This window comes from Anser brachyrhynchus, assembly GCF_964034855.1.
Source record: "Anser brachyrhynchus genome assembly, chromosome: 10".
NCBI classification, from domain to species: Eukaryota; Metazoa; Chordata; class Aves; order Anseriformes; family Anatidae; genus Anser; species Anser brachyrhynchus.
Window position 1 is genome coordinate 16,006,679 of NC_137705.1, and position 23,155 is coordinate 16,029,833.

General features: G+C 40.9%; 2 protein-coding genes across 12 annotated transcripts in view; one reads left to right on the forward strand and one right to left on the reverse strand.

Annotated features, from left to right (window-relative positions):
• Positions 1-336: 336 nt before the first annotated feature.
• GNL3 (G protein nucleolar 3) lies at positions 337-8,892 on the reverse strand. The gene is made up of 15 exons (XM_080606446.1): positions 8,778-8,892; positions 8,478-8,536; positions 8,117-8,254; positions 7,331-7,444; positions 7,077-7,160; positions 6,431-6,566; positions 5,415-5,518; positions 4,953-5,088; positions 4,323-4,410; positions 3,750-3,933; positions 2,935-3,077; positions 2,171-2,307; positions 1,386-1,585; positions 1,051-1,129; positions 337-967 (listed from the first exon to the last, which is right to left on the reverse strand). The coding sequence occupies exons 1-15, from the start codon at positions 8,788-8,790 to the stop codon at positions 879-881; spliced, it is 1,704 nt and encodes a 567-aa protein (XP_080462572.1). The 5' UTR covers positions 8,791-8,892; the 3' UTR covers positions 337-878.
• Positions 8,893-8,906: 14 nt separating this feature from the next.
• Positions 8,907-23,155, forward strand: part of PBRM1 (polybromo 1) — a 63,919-nt gene continuing 49,670 nt past the window's right edge. For 2 of the 11 annotated variants that reach the window (XM_080606430.1, XM_080606427.1), the window contains exons 1-10: positions 10,868-10,991; positions 12,057-12,209; positions 13,030-13,127; positions 13,537-13,684; positions 16,178-16,315; positions 17,027-17,143; positions 17,689-17,757; positions 18,514-18,612; positions 19,242-19,327; positions 21,962-22,060. In XM_080606430.1, the coding sequence (XP_080462556.1) occupies positions 10,953-10,991; positions 12,057-12,209; positions 13,030-13,127; positions 13,537-13,684; positions 16,178-16,315; positions 17,027-17,143; positions 17,689-17,757; positions 18,514-18,612; positions 19,242-19,327; positions 21,962-22,060 (1,046 nt within the window). In that variant the 5' untranslated portion in view covers positions 10,868-10,952. Of the gene's footprint in view, positions 9,043-10,866; positions 11,001-12,053; positions 12,210-13,029; positions 13,128-13,536; positions 13,685-16,177; positions 16,316-17,026; positions 17,144-17,688; positions 17,758-18,513; positions 18,613-19,241; positions 19,328-21,961; positions 22,061-23,155 lie in introns of those variants that run through there. The other 9 variants (XM_080606426.1, XM_080606433.1, XM_080606434.1 and 6 more) reach the window with 8 other exon arrangements.

Consider the following 23,155-nt stretch of genomic DNA (forward strand, 5'->3'; position numbering starts at 1 on the left):
TTTAAAAGGATTTCCAACTTCTCATCTCATTACATACACTGTCTGTAGTTCTGGTATAGTTCTATGCTGCTCTCTGGTTTGTTACTGATCCTTTCTTTTCCAGGCTTCTTAAGAACCATTCCTGTCCGTGGTTTTTTCAGCAGGCTTAGATAAAAAAATATCAAGCACAGATACAGACACATGCAGTTTAAGATACGTAGGAGGCATGGATGCCTCTAGGTACATTTAAAGAAAATGTATCAGCTGCCGCTTTCAGTGCGGCTGGTTAATGTTGCCCCAGTTTTGCTGCAGGCTGACTACAGTAACATCCTTATTACACAGAAGAACATGCTTTGCTTTACAGTTACAAGTTGCTACCATATTTCCATCAGGAAATATGTCTTTTATTCAAGAGCACCATAGGAACGAGCTTTTTTCCCCCCAGTGAAGACAAATTACCGTTACCATAATCCCAGTCACCTCTCCCTGTGAAGCTAGTGAGCTTACAGAGAAGTGCTTAGATAAAATACCTTATCTCTAGCTGAAGTAATTTAATTGCTTAAAACGTGACCATAGTTTTTCAAAGAAAGCAATGGGGGATTTATCCTTTGGAAAGATCTCTTTACAAGGCACAAAGAATGAACTAACACAGTGTGATTTTTTTTTTCAAATAGTCTTTTTAACAGGAATTAAAAGTATAGGGCTTAAAGGTCAGCTTCCTAAAACTATACAAAATCTGGAATTATCTAGAGATACACAGTATTATATACATTACTTGACACAGTAATTGTGAATGTTTGCAACTCTACTATGAAGCATTCCTACAACTTCTGTAACAGAAGTGTTTGACTGGTCTGAAGGCAGGTAATAGTCTCCAAGCCCTATCTTCGCACATCTCATTACACATAGTCTGTATTAAAATCATAGGCATCGTCTTCATCTGCTGTCTTGTCCAAGCTGAATGATAGTGAACTGTCACATCCACTTTCTGAGAAAAGAAAATGATTTGTTAATGAACTGAAATGTAAGTGGTAGAGTACTAGAGATGATGCTACAGGTTTTTACACAGACCTGCTAGCTTGTTTTCTGAAGTTACACGTCTTTGTTGTTTTCCAAGCTCTGCTTTCCTGGTCATCCGAATTTTGCTTTCCTAAGATTGGAGAGGTCACACGTAAGAGTTTACTCAGACATCACTAATGAAATCTCCTATGCAAATGAAATAAGATTGATGATAGTGTAGATGTCCCCTTGTCAGGAACATGCTGACTCACAACAAGTCTGTTTTCTTAACGATTACTGCTGCTGGCTCTGCAGCACCTGTACGTTCTCAGTTTACAGCAGGATACTAACAGGGTACTTGATGTCAGGGTCTAAGCAGGTAGCAATTGAATGAAACCCTGATTTACCTCTTTCACATCCTTTTCTTCTTCTTCCATGCTATCTTGATCATCAGTTTCCATGAAATCCTCTTCCTCTTCTTCCCTGCTTGTTTCCAAAGTCTCCTGCTGTGATGCTTCCTCTACCACTTTATTTTCCTCTATTTTCCCATTTGTCATGCCAGCTGACTGGAAGACAATGCTGCTTGCTGGACTACGGTATTTTAAAGCTGGGAAAGACATACAAACTGTCTGTTAAGTCACTGTTAGCACCAGATATGTCTACCAATTAAAAGGACAGCCATCCCACATAAGTAGGGAGAACAAATGCAAATCATCCAAGAGAGTAACTTTCCCTGAGGCATCTGCAAAAAATTGCTAGGAGGTAGAGTACTTGGATTTGAGTGTAGATTGTGCTGAATAAAAATGCACTTTGTTGGCCTAACTAGGAAATAGGCCAAAAGATCATTGAAGGACATGTAAGTACCACCTATTTAGAAGTTAAGTCAGATGAGCAGAAACTAAGCACTAGCAGGGGTGCACAAGATGGCACACAAATCCACTGTGTTAAGATGGCACAAATGTTAAGATGGCACACAAATCCACTGGTTTGTTGTGTTAAGATGGCACAAATGTTAAGATGGCACACAAATCCACTGGTTTGTTGCATCAGAATCCATTTTGTTCTCTAAAGGTTCATGTCTGCTGCATACTTACAAAGCTGTCATACAAACCCTAGGATGACTTTCATTCACGATCTCTCATTGAAACTGCTACCACTGCTCTTACTGGTATACTACAGTAACAAGTCCTACCTTGAACAGTAGCATTGTTTTCTTCTTCTAGCTTCTTTAAATTAAAACCCTTCTGCATTTCAGCTATTTTGTCTTCTGTAAGGTAGGGGGGCAGCGTTTGAGATTCTGGAGGTTGTGAATGGTAGCTTATTTTAGCTCTGTGAAAATAAAATATCAACTTTAAAAAACAAAACAAAGCCAACACGATTAAATCATTATGCTTAAAAATAAAACCCAAAGCACAAACCTCTCGGACTCCTCAACCTAACTAGTAATTCAATATAATTTGTTTAGCAGGTAAATAGGTGTTTGTATTTGACTCTGAAGTTGTCAGTAACAATTAAATGGACATCCTACTCTTAAACAGATGGACCACTTGAGCAAGGGAACTATTCCCATGCAATTAGTCACTGATTCCAAATTCATTCATCCCACGCTCAGGGGAATATAGGAACCACTGCAGACTGCAACAGTTTAGAGGAAGGCAAATTCCCCTACCAAACTTAGAGGTCAGCAAACTGGCTATAGAACTACATGTAATTTGCTTTGACTCCCTCCATGTATACTTCATTACTTCAGAAAATTATCCCCTGCTAGTGTTCTCTAAATCTGTTAGCCAATCCAGCTTTCTTTCTTGAAGTAAAACGCAGAAAAAACAAAAGCAGCCCCTCCTTTCTGTAATTGCTTCTCAGGACTCAGTACTTCTGCTGTGTAATCACAGCTGAATTAACAAAGTGATAATCAAAAAGGTCAGCGGCATAAAGCATAATTGACAATATACATACCCTGTCCAGTCACAAAGTAGTAATTTGGCTATATTCTCTATGTCAGGAACACCTCCCTTTTTCAGCATACCCCTTTTCTGAGCAAGTAAAGTTAAAAACTCTTCAGTGTTCCTGAAATCCGGGATACAATAGAACATCATTACCTAGTGCAAAAAAAAAATATATATAAAAAATAGTGCAATCAGAAGGAGACCACCCAGTTTTCTCCTAGCTTTAGGATTAAGAAAGCAAATCAAACTGGGTTACAATGAGGAAGAACAAGTATGTAAAGAACAGCTTTTTTATTGCGTATGGGAATAAATATTACCAAGCAAAATGTCTACTTTGTCAACAACTTTATCTGCTATTCACCCATACCAATAGGTGAGAGACAGCATGCTGGTTTGTGGAGAACCAGTTAGCATAGAATTGGATGGGGATTAGGCTTTGGTTAATCTACTTGAAACTAGAGTGAAATCAGAGTTGGATCTGAGGTCTTCACTGTAATAATAAGAAGCAATCAGAATATCCTCATTTTTCACTCTGTGATGTTATTATGAGATGATATTTAAAAGCTTTTTTTTTTTTTTAAATCAGTAAAGTCATTGGGAAAACAGACTGGCTGCCAGGATCCTGACACGCTGCATCTGTCTTCCACGTGTATTGCGGAAAGATCACACTTAACATTGGATATATCAGCCAAAATTTTTCACGTTGTATGGTAAGGAGAAAGCAGTGCAAAAGCTACCAGAACTAGCTGAAGTTAAATGAACTTTAAGAAAGCTACAGAGGAGTTGCATGCAGTCAGAAATGCGGAGCGAGATGATGGAACTCACCTGCTGTTTACTGCAGTGATTTAGAACTGCATCCATTGCTTCAACCATGTCTACGGAGCCCGATACTCCAGCATCTATGATACTTCTCAGGGCCAGAGTTAGGGTGCTGTTGGCAGGATCTGCGACTATACTTGGACTGTCCAACATCTTCATCTGTTTATCAATACGCACAACTTGCATGCACCTATCCAGAGAGAGAAACGTGCTGTATGTGAAGATGAATCTACTAGCAAAAGACTGGTAAAGGTGAGGGAATCAAGCCACAAAGCTCAGCGTTGGACTGAATGCACTTCATACAGAGTCAGTTTCAGTGTTTTCTCATCATATGCTTTGTGTCGGAAGAAATCAAAATGCACAAGATGAGCACGTTTATGTACTGTATTCTCTTGTAACAACTTGCATCATACAGAATGTTATCTTTCGTCCTTACAAACTGAAATGTGCATTTAAAACTGTACACAGGCATGCTTTGACTGCCCCAAATGCATGTAAATTGTGCCCAAACAAAACTTAAGGTAATCAGAACACAAGCAGGAACAGGAAAATGAACAGCTTTTATCAGACTCAGCTTACTTGGTAAGACCTCTTGCTGTCCCAGCATTGCAAACACGATCTCTCTTAATACTGTTGATTATGCTGCTCTTCCCCACGTTAGGGAAACCTGAAGAAAACCACATAAGTCCTTATAAGTTAAATAAAAAACTCAGCCTATGTAACACTGATCAAAGCTGCTGCTTCCATGCGTCTTTGGCAGCATACAACTTCAGTGTGAGATCAGAGTTGGATCTGAAGTCTTCATTACAGAAGTAAGACAAGGTCAGTATCCTCATTTCTCACACTTGGCAATAAAAAGGACATGAAAGACATCATTGAACATCATATGCAAATCTTATCAGATGGGAGGAAGGCAGCATAGGCTGCATGGTATGTAATCTGCTTCTCCTTTCCCTAAGCTGGTTTATCAGTTAAGGCCTCGCGCAATGTGCCTTCCATAGATCACACATACCACGCGCGTGAAAGCGCAACACAGATCACTGTCAGCTGAAATGCTACAACAGTGAGTCTCGACTGGAAGTAAGAAATGAGTCTTGAGTAAGAAGGCCCAAGAGGAAGTCATGTGTTGGTTGTTTCACCCAGTTCATAATACAAGATACCAAAGCTTTATGGGAGAATAAAATTTCTGCCATCTCTCCAAATCCTTACCTACTAACCCAACCTGAATAGCTTTGTTTTGGGTCTTGCAGTGCTCTTGAAGAAGTTTCAAAAGGCATTCGCTTCCAAAACATTCAGTGTTTCTTGATAAATCAACACGTGCCCTTTTTCTTGAGAAATGCTCCTGCTACAGGATTCAAAGACAAAGAAAACAAACAACACGGTCAGGCTATTTAGGAAGATAAGTATGTATTCTTAGATATATTCATCTACTGTAACATTTTCAACTCCTATACTCCATTAGCTGATGTTACCATGCTCTTCTAAACAGATGGAATTAGTTTAATATGAAATTGGCTAAGATGAATCTACCAGTTAAGTGATGGTAAAAAGGTAGCCATCAAATACTTGAAGAAAAAAGAATGTGAACTGACTTATAGGGTTTGTTTGTTCTTTCTTCTTACTGGAAACACGTATGACTGTGTCACTTTCGAGAGTCTGCAGCACTCTTACCATAGTCCTGTCTGTCATCAAGGTTGATGATTTAAAAGCAACTGTTGGAAATTCCTTCTTCAAACAATTCAACCATTTCACCAAGTTCTCCTTAGGCACTAAATCTGGAAAAAAAGAGCACAGTCCTTTCACTGCTAAATATCACTGCATTAGGAAAATGGAACATGGAACCAGGAACCAGGCTGTATCTTGTACACTTCTTTATGACAAATAATGTTTAGCTGAAAGTTTATTTATTTATATGCATAGCTCTAGTAAACTAATAGGTAAGTTCCCCAAAGGCATCCAGTGGCCCCAAGTCCTGGTCTTTATTTTCTGCCTACAGCAGAACATACCACAGCTATATTTTCAGCCCCTCTATCAGGTTTTCAATGTTGGAGTCGTGCTAGGAGACTCTCTATGGTACAGAGTGATGTTACGCGAAGGATTATCTCCTCATCCTTGCAAAGGCTATTCTAATACACAGTTCCCTTTGCTCTTACTGTCACGCTTGGTATTTCCTTTTCCCCCCCCAGATGATAACCCAGTAATTTGCAGCCTTTTCAGCTGCATCTGTTTTTAGGTGGGATCTTTCATACAGCAACGAAAGGGAGACAATACTTCTAGAAGCCAAATCTTAAACACAACTATTGAGCTGATTTGCTGATGCTTAACCTACCACTGCCTCAGTGGGTACTAGCACTGCGACCTCTACCTTCCTTACCTACATTCACAAAAATATTTAAAATAGTTAGATCTCTAACTTCTCTTGGGTTTAGCTAAGACTGGCCAATGGCTTCAGAAGTTATTGCAAAAGGAAGGGACTAATGAGCAATTACCTGTCTACAGTGTTTTCTTAGCAAACCAGACTATAAGGCAGAAGAAACATGACCCCTTCCATAAGGCAGTGAGCTCAGAGTTGGATCTTATGACTTCAGCAGAATCTCAGATTCCTTTAAAATCTTCCTCATAGCTCACCTACCACACAGAACTACCCAGTGACTGAGTGAAACTTCAAGAAAACCTTCATTTCTTACCAATTTTGTTCAGAACCAACAATAGCTTTTTGTCTCCTCCAGAGCAAGTAATAGCTTGCTCCAGCTGGGGACAGCGACAGCCCATTGGATCTCTTGCGTCCAAAACCTCCAGAATCACATCTGAGGCTTCTATCACCTAGGTCAGAAACAACAATAAAAAAGACTCAAATACAAGATGACAGACAATTTGACAGATAACAGCTCTCTAATAGCTTAGCTGTAGCCTACAATGGTGACCACAAAATGGCTGCTAAGTGAGGTTTCATAAGACTGTTTGAGCTCCTCTCTTCTGAACTGCAAATGAGGAAGCTGAAACAGTTTTCACCTTTTTCATCTGAAGGCAAGAAATCCTTTGACAGGAAAATTTCATTACTAGAAAAGCTCTGTGATCAGTCACTATGTACTGATGTTGGCTCAAGAAGTCTAATGCTTCAAAATGCTGGATGTCTCAGCAGCTAGCACCAGACAAGATTGAAGCCCTCACACCTTCCGTTAAAAAAAAAAAAATAAATCGCTCTTCAGTGTTGGAGTTTATCACAAGCAACTTTTACACTCTCTAGCTGCTGCACAGTAACGCGAAAAGGAAGACAACAGATTGTTTCATTTCTGATTCCCATCAAATTATATAAGAATAATTGAAGCTTACCTTCTCAAGCTCACTTTGAAATGATTTCTTTGATTTTTTATGTGGCACTTTCTTAGTATTTGCTTCAGATTTGCTAGAAAGTTCCTGAACACAAGTAAAAAAGAATGGGAATGATTTAACTGAGAACTGGCATATTACACTTGTGCATATATACAGCCTGAGAATATAACGTAACATATGACTTATGAAGATGTAGTTTCAGTATGACTTTATTGCTTCTACGTGTGTTAATCAGAATCATACCAGACACCTACCGTTCCCTCTGTCTGTTCCTGGATTTCGGCTGCATTCTTTTTAGCATCAAGCTTCCTCTTCTTTTCATGTTCTTTCTGTCTGTCAAGCTTCTGCTTTTGTTTTAGTTCTTCAAGCTGATGGCAAATAAGCAAAACCCAAGCCAGGTAAAACATATTTGAAGGTGGTAAGAAGACTGTTTTTTCTTCCCACTTACTTATTTCTGACAAAAATACCTCAGATGGCCTGGTTAGAAGCCACATCTGTTTTAGCGACATTGGGAATTTTTTGGCATTCTATCCTGAAAAGGACAATACTGCCTCCAAGTGCTTCAGTAGCAGAGGCAACACATCCACCTGCTAGCCCCCAAAGTAACAGCCATGCAGAAACAACATTTCAACTGACAAAGGATGCTGCTTTCCTGTGCCATTTTGATGCAGATCTTTATTTTGTGAAGTCTTGTATAATCATGCAACACTGAGACTTCACCCACTGCATTCGGATGGGGCTTCCACATATCTTAGCATCGCTGGCAATTCCGATTATACTAGCAATGACACTTCCTGCATGCTTATACACAGTGATGAAAATTGCGGTTAAAAATTAAAAGGGCAATTTGCCATGTGGTGTATGCAACAGTGAATACAGAAACGTGCTTTTCCAAAGCACGTCTGCTAGGCCTATTTAGAGCCTAGCCTACGTGCACCTCTGGGTGCGCACATGCACACACAGGAAAGGCACAAAGCTTCCTCCAAGAAGCAAGGGAACGGCACCAGCTCTCGCCCCCGCTCCCACGAGCTCCATTTTACCCTCTGCTTCCTCTGCTCTGCTTCCCGCAGGAGCGCCTCCTTGAACGGCGCCGCGTTGGGCACGCCGGGGTCCTTCTTGGGCTTTTTGCGCCCGCGTTTCTTGGCCTCCCTCCTGACTTTGCGGTGGTGCTCCCGGATCTGAGGGCGGAAACACGAACGTTAGTGGAAATGAAGGGAAAAAAAAATAAAAAATATCCCTCGCGTTCGTGGAGTTTAAAGACAACCGCGCGCCTCTGGTTGCAGACTGGTGTCCCGGCCACCTCGAGGGGCACCACGAGGCGACGCCGGCCCCTGAGGTGAGGTGGGGTAGGGTGACGTGAGGTGGGATGGGGTGAGGTGCGGCCCCCGTGCCCCCGCTTACCTTCTTCTGGATCTTGTACCGCTTGTGGCAGCTCAGCCGCTTGCTCGCCTTCCGCAGCCCTGCAAATCACCGCGCCCGTCAGCCCCAGCCGCCGCTTCCCGTATCCCCCCTACCCCCGTATCCCCCCTACCCCCGTATCCCCCCTACCCCCGTATCCCCCCTACCCCCGTATCCCCCCTACCCCCGTATCCCCCCTCCCCAGCCGCCGCTTCCCGTATCCCCCTACCCCCCTATCCCCGCATCCCCCCTCCCCGGCCGCCCCCTCAGCCCCCTCCCGGCCCCCCGCGCCCCCCCTCTCACGCGGCCGCTTCATGGCGCCGCCGCCGCCGGGCTGCGCACGCGGGCCCCGCGCCCCGGCCCCTTCCTGCCGCCGCCGCCGGGCGCTGCCGCAAAGCAGCGCGGCCCCGCCCCGCTCCGCCTCGCCGCGGCTGTCGCACGGGCTCGGCGCGGTTGGCGGCCGGCCGGGCTTTGCGGCAGCGGCGGGCGCGGCGGAGCGGGGACGGGGCGGCGGCGGCGGAGGAGGAGGGGGAGCGGGAGCGCGGCCGCGGCGGGCGGAGACCGGCGGGTGAGGAGCGAGCGGGCTGCGAGGCCTCGCCGGGCGGGACGGGGCGGGGCGGCGGAGGGAAGCCGGGAGGCCGCTGCCTCCCTTTGTGTGGCCGCCGCACGGCCGGGCCCTGGGCACCGAGAGCCTGTCGCGGGGGGTCGTGCCCCGGGCCGACGGGCCTCGCTGTCCCGGTGTGTGTCGTTGTCGGTGACGCCTCGGGAGGGCGGCGGGGCCCCTCTCGAGCCCTGGTCCCCCCCCTTTGTGCCCCGTCCCGGCAGCTCGGGGCCCGCAACGGGCCGGTCCCTCCCGAGGGACCCCGCTCGCTGCCGCCCTCCGTGCCACTGGGAAGTAGGGAGCGAAATGTGGGCTAGCGCCCCGCGGGCTCGTTTTGAGGGCCTTATCGCAAATGTGCGTGAAAACTGCCCGTTTAACGAGGTCAGCCCGGGTAATCCCCGCGGCAGCCGGGCTGGTACGGCTCTGGCTTCCCAGAGAGGCAGCCTCCCACCTGTTGTGCGTGTGTCGGTGTAAATATGTATTAGTGCTGCCCTCAGAATTTCTTATAGAGATCTCAGGGCTACCTAGGTTGGAGAAGACCTTCGAGATCGCCAGGTCCAACCACCAGCCTGCCGTACCGGGTCCTGTCACTGAGCCACGTCCCTTGGCGCCGCCTGAATGCCCCCGGGGCAGGACTCCCAGCCGCCCGGGGCAGCCCCTTCCAGCCCTTGACCGCCCTCTCTGTGAATAAATTCTTCCTCCCACCCAATCTAAACGACCTCTGGTGCAATTGGAGACCCTTTCTACGTGCCCTGCCGCTTTTTACCTGAGAAAAGAGACCGAGTCTATGTGGTGGGCCATTTTTTGGGTGGTGTGAGCAGGAGGACCGTGAGCCGCCGTGGCACAGGGGTAGCGTGGCGGTGGGCGTTCTTGGTGCCACCACCGAGGGACTTGGGAGCCAGCAGTTACGTGGCAGAAAATTGAATTATTGATTCCCGCGGTGTCTCCTGGCTTTCTTTCACCAGTGGGGACTTGTGTTTTCTGGCGTGAGCCGTTTGATGCTGCACCTCTCGGATAAAAGCTAGAGGCGGTGCCAGGCGCGGCGGGCCGGCGTCCGGTTCTTGAATCTCCCGCTCGTGGAGCACGGAGCTCCTCGGGGTGTGCGTGGTCTGAAAACGTCCGGATTTCTGAACGAGGAACCGATTCCCCCTGGGGGCTGATTTTTGTTTAGTTGTGTGAACTAGATAAAAGCAATAATTTTGCCATAAAGTGGTTCTGTATGTTGTATGTGGAATTTATGGGGAAAAAGTCAGACTTGACTGCTTGCAAGTTGAAATAGATATATCTTTAATGAAACTGTATGGCTAGTCACTTAATGGTTCTTGCCTATGAGGATCAAAGTCTTCGCTTTGGAGACTTGCACAGGTACCTCACCACTAGAGAGGCTAATATGTGTGTTTTGACCCTAAAAATTCTTGTATTGTTTTTATCACTGTACTACTCCATGTTGTGCAAGTTTTACTGCTTTCTAGTTTTTGCTCTCAGGTCAGATATCACTTCTGTTTACTCCCTGCTCTGCTGATGAATCATTCCCTTACAAGTGGCTGTAAATTCAGTATTACGTATTCAGAAACGTTAGAGAAATGTGTGTTTTTCTGCAAAAGTTACAAAAATGCCTAGCATTCTGTCTACAAAATTACTTTGTAGAGTCTCTGCTAAGCTAAAAAAGAAGTTACCTTCTGCTTCTTGCTTTTTCCCTGTATTTTGAATTACTCAATTTGTTCTTTGACTTTAATTATCTGTCTACTCTCAACTTTCTTCTCTCTCTCTCTTTCCTTGTTCTTGTCTTTCAGTTTTGACTGTACTAACACCATTGCTGATTTGATACTCTTAGCGTGTTACCTTCTCCCAGTATCTGTACTTGGCCATCAGACACTATGAGGAGGCTGGCTTTTCGAGGTGCTGGTTGTACTCTGGTAAATCTGGTAAATTATTGATTGTATGTGCACCATTCTCTCCATTCCTCTGCATTCGGCTTTTGCTTTTCCTTATCCTAACCGTTAATTATTCCTACCTCATTTGTATTCATCTCATTTGTGTGCTCAAAATTAATTCTGTCTCTAACATAAATGCTCTGACGCAGTTATGTTGTGCTGCCATACCTTGTAAAATCAGCTGAGTACGTGCTAGAATAAAATCCCTTGATCTGGTTGGAAAACGGGAATACGCTGGGACAGGTGAATCTATTCTGTCCTCAGCATCTCAGACAGCTACAAAAAAAAAAGATATTTTTATGATGCTGTCACTAGAAATTGGGAAGGAGACAACAACTTGTTCTGTAAATAACCATTGTTGTTGGACAGTGTCTATTCGTTTGCCACTGTTCATGTTGATAAATTAGAAAATATGACCCAAAAAGAAGGGGGATTTTTCTCCTCCTTGATGATCAAGCCATTTGTCCTGCACATGAAGTGGGAGCGGTAGGTCATATGATAGTCCAGACCTTTTTTTTGGCTTGAATCTAAGACAAGGTGTTCAGTAGCAGTTTGAATCTTAGTTTGTCATCTGTCATCTTCATGGTGGTCTTTTTATTTTGTTTTGTTTTTATAATTTGAGGTGGGATGAAGTGCTTTTCCACCCAAGCTGAGCACTTCTCTCTGTACAGCTTTTTCCTTTAAAACAGCTGTTCTCGTTCAGCATTCATGCATGGGATGAGGAATTGAAATGTAAATGGTTCCAGAACGTGTCCTGGTGTCCTCATATCCTCGTAAGAGCTGCTAAATACAGCTTCATCACTGCAAGCCCTGGGCTATCTGGCTGCTGCTGTCAGTGACTTAAAACTGCAGGGCCGTTTTGACCTCCCTTTACTCCTGCCGATTTTCAAGGAGGAATCTGGTGTTTAGATACGGCTTAATTGAGCTGTGGTATATGAGAAACGCATAGGACCCATCATAAGACATAGTTAGCTTAATAGCTAGCTCTCATTGGAGGGTTTGGGTGCAATGTCATGAGTTTAAGAACATTTCTCTTCATTATAGAAGAAGTTGGATTCCATGGGTTCCAAGAGGCGAAGAGCAACCTCGCCGTCCAGCAGCGTCAGCGGAGGAGACTTTGATGATGGCCACCACTCCACAAACATACCAGGCCCCAGCAGAAAGAGGAGGAGGCTCTCCAATCTCCCAACTGTAGATCCTGTTAGTACTTTGTTTTGCACAAGTTCTTTCTCCTGGGGATGCTGTATTCCCGTCAGGGAAGTGCTGGATTGTAAAGTAGGCTGTGCTCTTCACAGCGTACGCTTAGAGGGGCGAGTGCAGCCAGGGCATTTCAAGCTTGCACATCTGATGGTCATGTTTAGCTGAATTCATTGTGCCCTGAAGCTTGCTGCCATGGCTAAGCTTTGTTTAGGATCCATTCAGCTTTGGCTTGTTCTTAGCTGCCCGTTTTCATTTTTTCCTTTCCCATTTTCCTTTTGCTGCTTTTCTTTTTTTTGGGTGTTGATTTTAGTAGATGGAAAGAGACTGGAGAGAGAGCTGAAGTAATAAGGTGCAGAAATTGAGAGCTGTGTCTGAATAGCAAGCGTAGAGAGAGAGAGGTAGGGAATGGCACAGGTAGAGATTGCTGAAACATACAGTGTCTTTGTTCTGCATTTGAGTTAGCAATCTAATTTTAATTAATTGCAGGGCAGAAGAACCCCTGTCGTAGTTCTATGTCTGTAACTTGCAGAGAGTTGTGCTGAATTAATCTACGTTTTGGGTGTTTCACCTAGAACTGTCACGGAAAGAAAGATCCCCATATTAAAAAAACAAAACCAAACAAGAAAACTCCCTAAAAAGCTCCTGCAGTACCTGGCATGCTTGCCAGGTATTATACTAATGCATGAGATATGCCAAGTTCTTCTGCTTTAGAGCGCGATGTACGTGGGCAGCTTCCCTTCACATTGTAAGCAGGCCTCAATTAGTTACTTCTTTAAAGTCTTCCTCTTTCTAAAATTATCTTATTGTTCTTGCATTTTAGATTGCTGTATGCCATGAACTCTACAACACCATCAGAGATTACAAAGATGAACAGGGCAGGCTCCTTTGTGAGCTTTTCATTAGGGCACCGAAGCGAAGGTAAGACCCTTGTTCTTGTTAAGCGTTGAACCTGAGATTTAACCAGGGAGCAAACGGGTATTGAGGAATACGTCACCATTAATGGCTGTGAAGAAATTTAAGCTACGTTTGTCACAGTGTCACAACAATGTTTGATCTGAATATTTGAGTCCAATTACTCAGTGGGACATCCTGATGTTGGTGCATGGTTTTGGTCAAAAAAGGGCTCAATGTTTTTAATTGAATTCATTTTAGGTATTTCTTGTGACAAATAAGTTTGCTAATAGAACACTGTCTGGATCTTTTAGCTGTAACAAAAATGTATTGGAACTGTCTTTGTTTCATTTAGTCACAGATATGTATAAACTTCAGTGCTGTGGTTTTGATTTTCCTGCTTAGAATATAATGCCTATTTTTGTCATTGCAACAGAAATCAACCAGATTATTATGAAGTGGTTTCTCAGCCAATTGATTTAATGAAAATCCAACAAAAGCTGAAGATGGAGGAGTATGATGATGTGAATGTTTTGACTGCTGATTTTCAGCTCCTCTTTAACAATGCAAAGGCTTACTATAAGGTGAGGAAAACATATATAAGGCTCGAATTCATGGGTTATAAAAGTGATAGAGATACATTCAGCTTCTCATTTGGTTTTACAAAAATCTTTGTTTTGCCTTTATTTTTGGTAAGAAAGCAACATGCACTTACTGTCTTTGTTTGCATATTTTTCCATTACATTGACTCTATCTTCATGAAGATAATCTTGCTATAGTAATTTTTCTGTGGGGATACTGTACAATAGCATGGTTGGAGTCTTTGTGTTCTTTTCCAAAACCAAAAAGCAAAAACAGAGAAAAATACTGTTCTATCAAAGCCTTCACATTTTACAAGATATTCTGTGTGACCTTTTGAAACAGATTTTTTTTTTTCCCAAAAGGAAGAGTTTATAAATAACAGTGAGTGTACAGAGAGGTTATTGAATCTGTCTCTTCCATCGGGCACTTACTAAAATGAAAAAAGGCACATTGATTACTGCGGTCAGTGGTGACAGATGGTGAGTATATGTAATGTGTTTCACCAAGGCTGCACCCTCCTTGTCAGCTCCTCCAAACTTGGTATGCATTTTATTTCGGATGTTGTTTATGGGTTGTATTGCAGTTGCCGAAGGAAGGGGAGAAAAACTGGAATAATCTCATTTAGTGGAAGCTGTGTTAATTACATAAAATAGTGAAATTGTATGTAGTGATTGAGATGATATACCGAATCTAAAACTTTGCTGCTGATATTGCCTTTAACATATCTGTGGCTTTGGTGGTGGTCCAAATGATTGCTTTCTGAATAACCCAGCCAGTATAATCAGGTGGCATTCAGAAAAGCAGTGCTAATTTTGTGTTTGTGCATATTTGTAGCTTTTTTGAAAAAGAATCAGATTTATGGATTAATGCATTTATACATTCTGGTTACAGCAGGAAGAAGCACAAAGACTTCCAAATTCATTGGGTACTCCTGAAGTTTTGCAAGGCAGTTGCTTCCTCTTAATGTCATCTTTTCTGTTTTTTTACATGAGGATAAGGAATTGATGGCAGGAAACGATGACTAGAATTGTACAAAATGCAGGATGCCTTTGCCTACCGAATATTGGGCTTAGAATTCTGCCTGTATTGTACGAATCTTGCATGTAGAATAGGAAGCAGGTAGCCGTCTTTCGAGGATGTAGGAATGTTGACGCTGCTAGAGAAACACGGAGTTGAGAGGTGAAGGTATGGCACACAAACATAACCTCATCTTTTTTTTGTCTTATACGTTACCTGAGCAGTTCCAATGACGCATTTAATAAGGAGATCTGATTCATTAGCAAGGTCTTTATTGCAGTAGGTACTTTATTGGTAATGTTAGACTACAGTGGAAACCTTAGTTTTTTTAGTATTTTTGTTTAAGTTATACTTTTGAGCATCTTACAGTAATGAAGAAGGGAGCCGACTAGCTTTTAAGTCTGGTCTTCATAACTTAGTCTGATGTCTAGAGAATATTTAAATCTAGCAAGGTAAGCTTAGGAATAGTTTTCCTGTTGTTTTCTCATCTGTATTCTAAGCTGTCAGAGACTGAGTGAAGTAGAGTGTAATCGACAGTAATAGGGGGACATATCTGCAGCAACACTTGAAACAGCCTGTGGCAGAGGAAAGGGAAGGAAAAATATAAAAGTGGGAAAGCAGCCTTTTTTCTGGGTAATTTTCTTAGTCGTGTTAATAGGCACATGCTTGTCTGTCACTGCCAACTCGGTATTTGCAAAACTTAATTTGCTGACTAATCTAGCTCTTCCCCAAAATATACTTAGACATGTAAGCAGGTGGTAGCCTGTTGTCAAGTTCTTTGGCATTTCACAGTTAATACCAAATTATGGAACAGTGCAAGTCATTGCAGTGCTTACAGAGGTATTTGCACATCTGTTGGCGTTCTTCTTTGGTGGAAATGAATTTTCAATTGCCGTATAATAGCAGCAGCATTGTCTTAAATCACGTTTCATAGAATCATGTCCTAGAATGGCTTGGGTTGAAGGGGAACTTAAAGATCATCTAGTTTCAACCCCCTGCCATAGGCAGGGAAACCACCCACTAGATCAGGTTGCCCAGGGCCTCGTCAGACCTGGTCTTGAACACCTCCAAGGATGGGGCATCCACAGCTTCTCTGCGCAGCTTGTGCCAGTGCCTCACCACCCCCTGAACATTTCTGGCCATAGTGTTAGTTAGTATGTTTTAAATATCAGTACTGATGTGCTGCAACAAAACCCAGTGATCTCTGAAGATTCATATAATGTGCTTGTCTAAGCCTCTACTCAAGGAGTTTTACTGCTTAGTTTTCCCAAAGGCTTAAATACTTTGGGGTGATAAACCTTACATTTTCTAGTGCTTATTACCATTCTTAATACCTCTGTTAAAGAACCACTCATGCAAGTATTTCTGAGGTTTTTCTATTATTCAATACGTTTCAACTAAGAATTTATAGATTTCCTTCAGATAGGAAAATTTTGAATTTAAAGAACGTTTATATTGTTAATTTGTTTGTTTTGCAGCCTGATTCTCCTGAATATAAAGCTGCCTGCAAATTATGGGAGTTGTATTTGCGCACAAAAAATGAATTTGTTCAAAAAGGGGATGCTGATGAGGAAGATGAAGATGAGGAAGGACACGACCATCAAGGCACAGAACTAGTAAGTGTGGTCATGACAGCTGCAGCTGAAGGAAGTCATGGCTCTGTATGTCAGCTGACCCTGAGAAGGAGCTTGGCCTCCATATTTGGCAAGGCGTTCAATCTCTTCATAGTTAAATTACGCTCCAAAAGATATTTTTTACACAAGTTTAGTAGTTACTGGTTAATTATTTCATAGCATCGTGTGTATGTTACATTTTTGTCTAGCAAAAAAAAAAAAATGATGTTTTCTGATATGGATAAAATGCGGTTCTGGTTCACGTGAAGTTAACATGATGTGTGCTTGATATCACACCAACACTGAAGTTTGACGCAAGCAAGCTTTATGTCTAATGATACAGTTTTCCAGTGTGGGTCCCATTCAGTTAGTGCAGCTGTTCCTGGAGTGTTTTATAAGCCAGATATGACCATAGGAAGTTTGGGTTTGTCTGTTTTTTCTGTTGTTGGGATGTATGTTTTCACTACTGTTGGCTATCAAGTCTGTTCTAACAGTATGTAATGTGTATCTGGCAGTCTATAGTGTAAACATGAAATTAAAGTTTTCTCGTTTCACCTACATGCATAAACAATATTGTTTTTCAAAGTTGCATACATGTTTTATAGCTGGTTTTTTTCCTGTCTTTGAAAAATAAATTCTTATATTTCAGTGCAAATTGAAACACTGTACTTTGGCTGTTATTGAAACTGCTTGTGATTTAATTTCTCCTATTAGTCATCTCCAGGTTACCTGAAGGAGATTCTTGAACAGCTTCTTGAAGCTGTAGCTGTTGCCACAAACCCATCAGGACGCCTCATAAGTGAACTGTTTCAGAAACTTCCTTCTAAAGTGGTGGGTATTTTAATAATAATGATTTCATTCTAAGTTTGAAACATGGAAATTTATATAAATGATCCCATGCGCCATTATGCAAAGTCTGGGGATGCGGTTCTTCATTACTGTCTCATTAGTGGCAAACTCCAGCTGTTTTTAGAGCTGCTTTGCTCCTGCCCACTCATTCCCAGCCCTGTCATTGCAGGTGGGGGTTTGTCCTGTTCTGCCAGTTTAGTTAACTGTTCTTTTTTGGTTGAGTTTTTAATCTTTGTAAATCTAAATTCACTGTTCTCATCCAGGGTGTGGCATAACAGGTTTAACCAGCAAAACAAATAATTTGAAGACTATTACCATGTATTTTGCTTGCAGTCAGAACTGTTTCATTTCATCAATAAACTGATGTAAAGTAATTGTAGATATCTGCCTTAGATCTGACTCTCCAAATTGATGCCTGCTGCTATGTTTATGAAGCTTACACCGTTCTCACCTGCATTTAATTTTTGCTAATAGCTCATAGAATGGCTCACAACTGTTTGTAATAATATATATTTTTTGTTTTCCAGCAATATCCAGATTATTATGCAATAATAAAAGAGCCCATAGATCTTAAAACTATCGCACAAAGGATACAGGTACAGTAAGCTTATTAGTATATCATAGAATGTTTCTTTTTAAAAAAGTCTGAACTAAAAGTGATAAAAGCTAGAGTTAAAGTGGATAGGAAAAGCAGTGTGTTTTTCCCTGCTACTGAAAAATAGGAACGCTCTACTGATTCAATGTTCTCTCCTGGCTTAATGCTGCAGAAGTAGCTGTGCTGAAGGTCTAGCATTGTAAACCATAGAGTGCTGGCACTGGGCTTGAATATCCTGGGTTCCTTGATGTTTAATGGTCTAAAGTAATTCCATGGCAAGTACTGTTAACATAAAACATTGATGTATTGAAGCGTGGTCATGCATTATCATCACCTCGTTCTGTTCTAGTGCTGTAAATAGATGTTTTGTACTGATGCATTTTTTGTCTCGCTTTTCCAGCAATTTGAAATACTGTTCTGTAATTCTAGCATTTTGTGTAATAGCAAAGAATAACACAAAGGCTAATTGAACTAGAGGATAAAGGTGAAATAACATGTTGTCAGAACCCTTCAAAGTTAAGATAATCTACCGTACTAAGTATTTTTTTTCTATCTTTTACTTAGCGTTCGTATGATCAAGAAGGACTTAGCACTTCAGTTGTGTTTTTTTTTTCAAAGTACTTACCTGTTTTTTATAAACATGTTCTCTTTATTCTGTAAATGTTCTCTTTATTCCTTATGAATTCCCTTTGCTTTTGACTTCATTCTCATGCTGTCTGAAGATTGTCAATAAGCAATGCTGCTTTTTCTTGTGTAGAATGGGACTTACAAAAGCATTCATGCAATGGCCAAGGATATAGATCTTCTCGCAAAGAATGCCAAAACCTACAATGAGCCTGGATCACAAGTGTTCAAGGTTAGTTTCAGCTGTTAATAGTTAAATCAAAGTTCAGATTTTCCTTACTGTTTTCTGTGCTCATTGTTCATTGAACATATTTTTAGTATAAGGCCCTGAAAACTGTTTCCATTTAAAAAAACAAGCAATCAAACAAACAAATCTATTGCTGTTTTTTCTTTATTTATATTCCCCTTAGTATAATTGGAATATAAGCTATATTTTTTTTTTCTTGACATATATGAGTTTTTTCCAATTAAATTTTATCTCATGACATGAGTTAATGACTTCTTTGGAGGAATGGAGTATCCCGTTACTTTTGTGATTGATGTTGAAATGGCTGAAACTACAGGTTAAAATGATAGCAGTAGTCAGGCATTATCTCTTCATGGATCTCAGGAACTGTTTGTGTTTTTCATCACAAGGTTAAAAAGCAGAGTAATGCTTTCTTTGCATAGTTCTTGAAGATCCTCTTTCCTTTATCTGTACTTTTATGACCAAATTACACCTACAGTCTCAGTTAGTTAGATTGTTTTGTATCTAAATGTATAAAAAAAAAAGCAACCTCATTTTTGTTTTGATTTGAATTACTCTAGCTGAAAATAACGTTCTTTGTTTTCAACTTTAAACAAAAAAATTCTTTTTGACAGGATGCAAATGCAATTAAAAAAATATTTAATATGAAAAAAGCTGAAATTGAACACAGTGAGTTGGCCAAGTCAAGTCTCCGAATCAGGTACTGGAAATAGAGTTCTCTTTATAAATTCATGAAAATCTCTGTAGATATTCCCTTAATTTCGCTATGGCAAATATACGGGGAAATAATTGCATGAAAACTCATTTTATTTTTATTTTAAAAGATATAAACCACAGAATGGCTTTCAAATAGAAACATTTTATGGAAATACTTCTGTGGTGAAATATTTCTGTGGTATACTTGATTGTCAAAAAAAAAAGTGTAATCGTCTCTTTTAAGCTATGACCAACTTCCACCATATGTGTTTGTAAGTTAGTAGTGGAAAAGGAACAGTGAGGAAACAATTTCTTTGTTTTGTTTTGATGTACAAAAAATGATGAGTATTGTTGAACCTTGTTAGGTCTTGAAACACAAGAGCTCACAATTAGGTAGGGGCAGAAACAGGGCAACAAGGCCACAGGCAACAGATACGTAGAACAAAGTCCGTATTATATAAACTCTTAATTGAAAATCTGTTTCTGTCTATGAAAGAGGCACAAGACACTGAAGATCTGGACTTACAAATCAGAGGAGTAGAGTTTGGGTCTTGAACAGGCAGGTATAAAACACTGTTGATAGTTGTATTTATTTCACAGAAAGATTTTATTTGGGAAATGGTGCTTCCTGTGAAAATCCATGGTGTACAGAGAAGTGATGCAGTCATTATAGATGTTTCTTATCTGAAATGCAATTGGATTTATTCTTGTATAGATTTTTACTTCTGAGTACCAGTCAAAAGTAAGTTTAAATATTATTTTCCAGTATGAGCTGCATCATTTATCTAGGAAATAAATCAATGTCTTGCAAGTCCTCCAAGGAGTCAGGAAACTCTTTTTAGGGTAGGCTCTGTATGTATTTGAGCTCTTTAGTAGCATGTGATACTAAACTATAAATCCTGTTCATGTCCTGTGAAGGTTTATGTGGTATAATTGAGAACACTAGCACTCCCTTCTTTTACTGAAAGGCAGGTTTTATTCTGTTGCTTTTTTGTGGTTGTTTTTCTTTTGTTTTATTTTTCTCCAGGAAAATGTTTAGATAGTGTTAGTCCTCAGCAATGCATTTAATACGATTGTGTGTGAAAGAAATGAAAGTTATCTGCTTGATTATTACTGTTTGGTGCTTTGAGATGCTCAACATATATAATGGTTTTCCTGGCTCATTCTCAGTGTTAGCGTGCTTCCCATGTTTAGGCGAATCATTGTCAGAGCCGTCGCTGCCAAAAAGGACAATATAAAAACAGAAACTTTGTTAAGGAGTAATTCTCAATGTATATTCTAACAATTTCTCTTAAAAGTATGTGTAGTGCCAGAAGATCTTGATTCTACAAACACGTAATGTATTTGATTGAGTACGTATAGGCCCAGAGGTTTTCTGTATAGATTGTGGCTTTTATTTTTTCCTTACTGCATTGATGAAGCTCAGGATGTCCCAAGTGATATTTAATTTGGAGACTTAACTGTTTTTCTTCAAAATAAAGCTATTTGCACAAAAAGGGATGACAGATAAATCACACTGATATTTGTTAGCTGAATTCCTCTCTTACACTGCCAACCCATTTCTACTTCTCAGCTCCTTTATTCTAGATGTTCTTACATTCTGAGTGGATCTACGAGGCCTGAAGTAATCTGAATGTCAGAATAATTGACAGCTCCCTTCTTTGTTTCTGTAACTTAGCAAAAAATACTTACTTGTAGTGCCTGAAACAGGCTATAATAATACTGAACTGCTTTTGTGTGTGTGTGTGCAGTTTCTTTTGTTGTGTTTTGTTGTTGTTGTTTTTTTTCTGTTTTACACCAAAAAAATGGGTGAGAGGAAAGTGTAGTGAAAACCAAACCTTTCACCTGCTGTTCTGAAGCATTTCACTGGTTGCTCTTTTTATTGCACCATTGTTCTTTCTGCATGTGTGTTTTTTTTTGCTGAATCCGCATCACAGAATCATTTATAACTTGTTAATCGTCTCAACAGGGGGTTTCTTTTACTTATTGTTGATTTTGGTAAAACACCCCCACAAGTTCATTTAATTTATTATATTTTTCTTCTGGGTTTATGTCAGTTTGTCTTTGGTGGATCAGGCTCCAACTCCTCATAATGCTACTAACCAAAGTCCTGCAGCTATGTTGTCTCAGTGTCACAAGTAACCGCGCTCTTCCAGCGCAGAGTTCTTTGTATCCTTTGTCATACTAAATTGCTCTCTGTCGGTGCATTTAGCTGTCCTCCCTTAAATAAAGTCACGCAATAAAGTTGCTTGAAAATATGCAGTGTCGACTATTGGCAAAACACGATGGATCTTTACGATTAGCTTTATGTGGATGCTAAGGAATGTTTTGCTGGCTGCTTTCACTGCTATTGTAGGCTGAGCTGTGTGTATAGCTATTAATCCTCAATCTAAATGTTACCTCCTCCTGACTTTTTATAAAAACAAAATCAGTATTAAAATGCCGGGGCCCTAAATGTGTCGTAGTGTTACTTTACTTTTAGCTTTAAAACATATATTATTTTTTTAATCCATCTCTGGACCTTTTGCCTGCACTGTCAAAGTAAGTCTGTAAACAGCTGTATTCTTGCTGCATCTTTCCTTGGCTAAGGTGGGCCTCTTTTGTTCCCCTTTCCTTGGCTTGTCTCTTCTACCTTAAGGACTCCATCAAATTTGACTGCTTCCAAGCTGACAGGTCCTTCCTCACAGGGTAAAGGCAGTGTTGGTGATGAGAGAAATTCTTCTAACAAATATTATCGGTAAGTAAATTGTGGACTTGGAGGAAAAGCTGGGTCATCATCACATGAAAATACTGATTTATTTTATTTTTTTTAATTTCAGTTGGGAGTGCTCTTCAATGATCAATAGTGACTTCAATACTTTTTATTTCAAATATATTTTAGTCATATTTATTGTGGTTTAAGAAGTTACTTTGCTGTAATTGCTCTTCCATGTTTGATTTTAGATTTAATGTTTCAGAACACCTGTCATTAAATACTCCTGTGTACAATTATTTCATTAGAAATGTCATGAAGATCAATGTGCTAAGCTTCATTACAAAATAAAGCAGGTGAAAAATCACATGTAAATAAACTGTAAATCTAGGAAAATAGTATTTGGAGGCTGAAGAGGAATAAGTAGGACTAAATAATTAAGAGATGGAAGATGGAAACCAATAAAGTCTGTAAACCAAAAGTATTGGATTTAGGATGGACTTCTGGCAGACTTACTGGGTAGGCTTGCTTACTAGAGGCATTCTGGTTTGTTCTTTCATTCATCAGTTGAGAATTTTGGTACATATCAGAAGTATTGTGTCTGCAGTCTGAGTTACTGTCTGGAAGCAGTACTACTCCTGGCAAATTCTTTATGCGTACTCTTGAAACCATGGCTGAGCACTCAGCAGCAGTAAGGCTCTTTCAGGTGTTGAGCATTTGTATGGAGTTGGTGTCATTTTAAGCAGCACATCCAATTTTTTCCCAGACTTGACTACTCCTGCAGGGCAAGACTGAGCCCGCTTCTGGTGTGAAATGCTGTGTCCCAGGTTTGGGAGAAAGAGAATGATGCTGAAGAAGTCATTGTGTGACCATAGTCACTTAAAAAGGAGAGAAGATCCTTCATGTGCAGGCACTTTGTGTGCTGAAAAAGCTCAGATAGTGCTGGGGGAGAGAGAGAATTAGGTGTATACAGCTTAAAGCATGCTATATTTCTTCATGTAGACAAATCCCTATAAAATGGGGTTAAATAACAGTGTTATTAATTGGGAGTATTAATTATACTTGTTACCCTTCCCAATTAATAATTCAAATACTCAAGCATTCAAAGTAGGACAGGATATATACAGCTTGAGCTCTAGC

What these genes read in the sequence shown, in the direction of transcription:
- GNL3 (XM_080606446.1), bottom strand. An exon ending in ATCACTGCAGTAAACAGCAG is followed by an intron (nt 3,078 to 3,749) that starts GTGAGTTCCATC and finishes TTTTTGCACTAG; the next exon opens with GTAATGATGTTCTATTGTAT. An exon ending in AAGAAAAGGATGTGAAAGAG is followed by an intron (nt 1,130 to 1,385) that starts GTAAATCAGGGT and finishes CTCCAATCTTAG; the next exon opens with GAAAGCAAAATTCGGATGAC.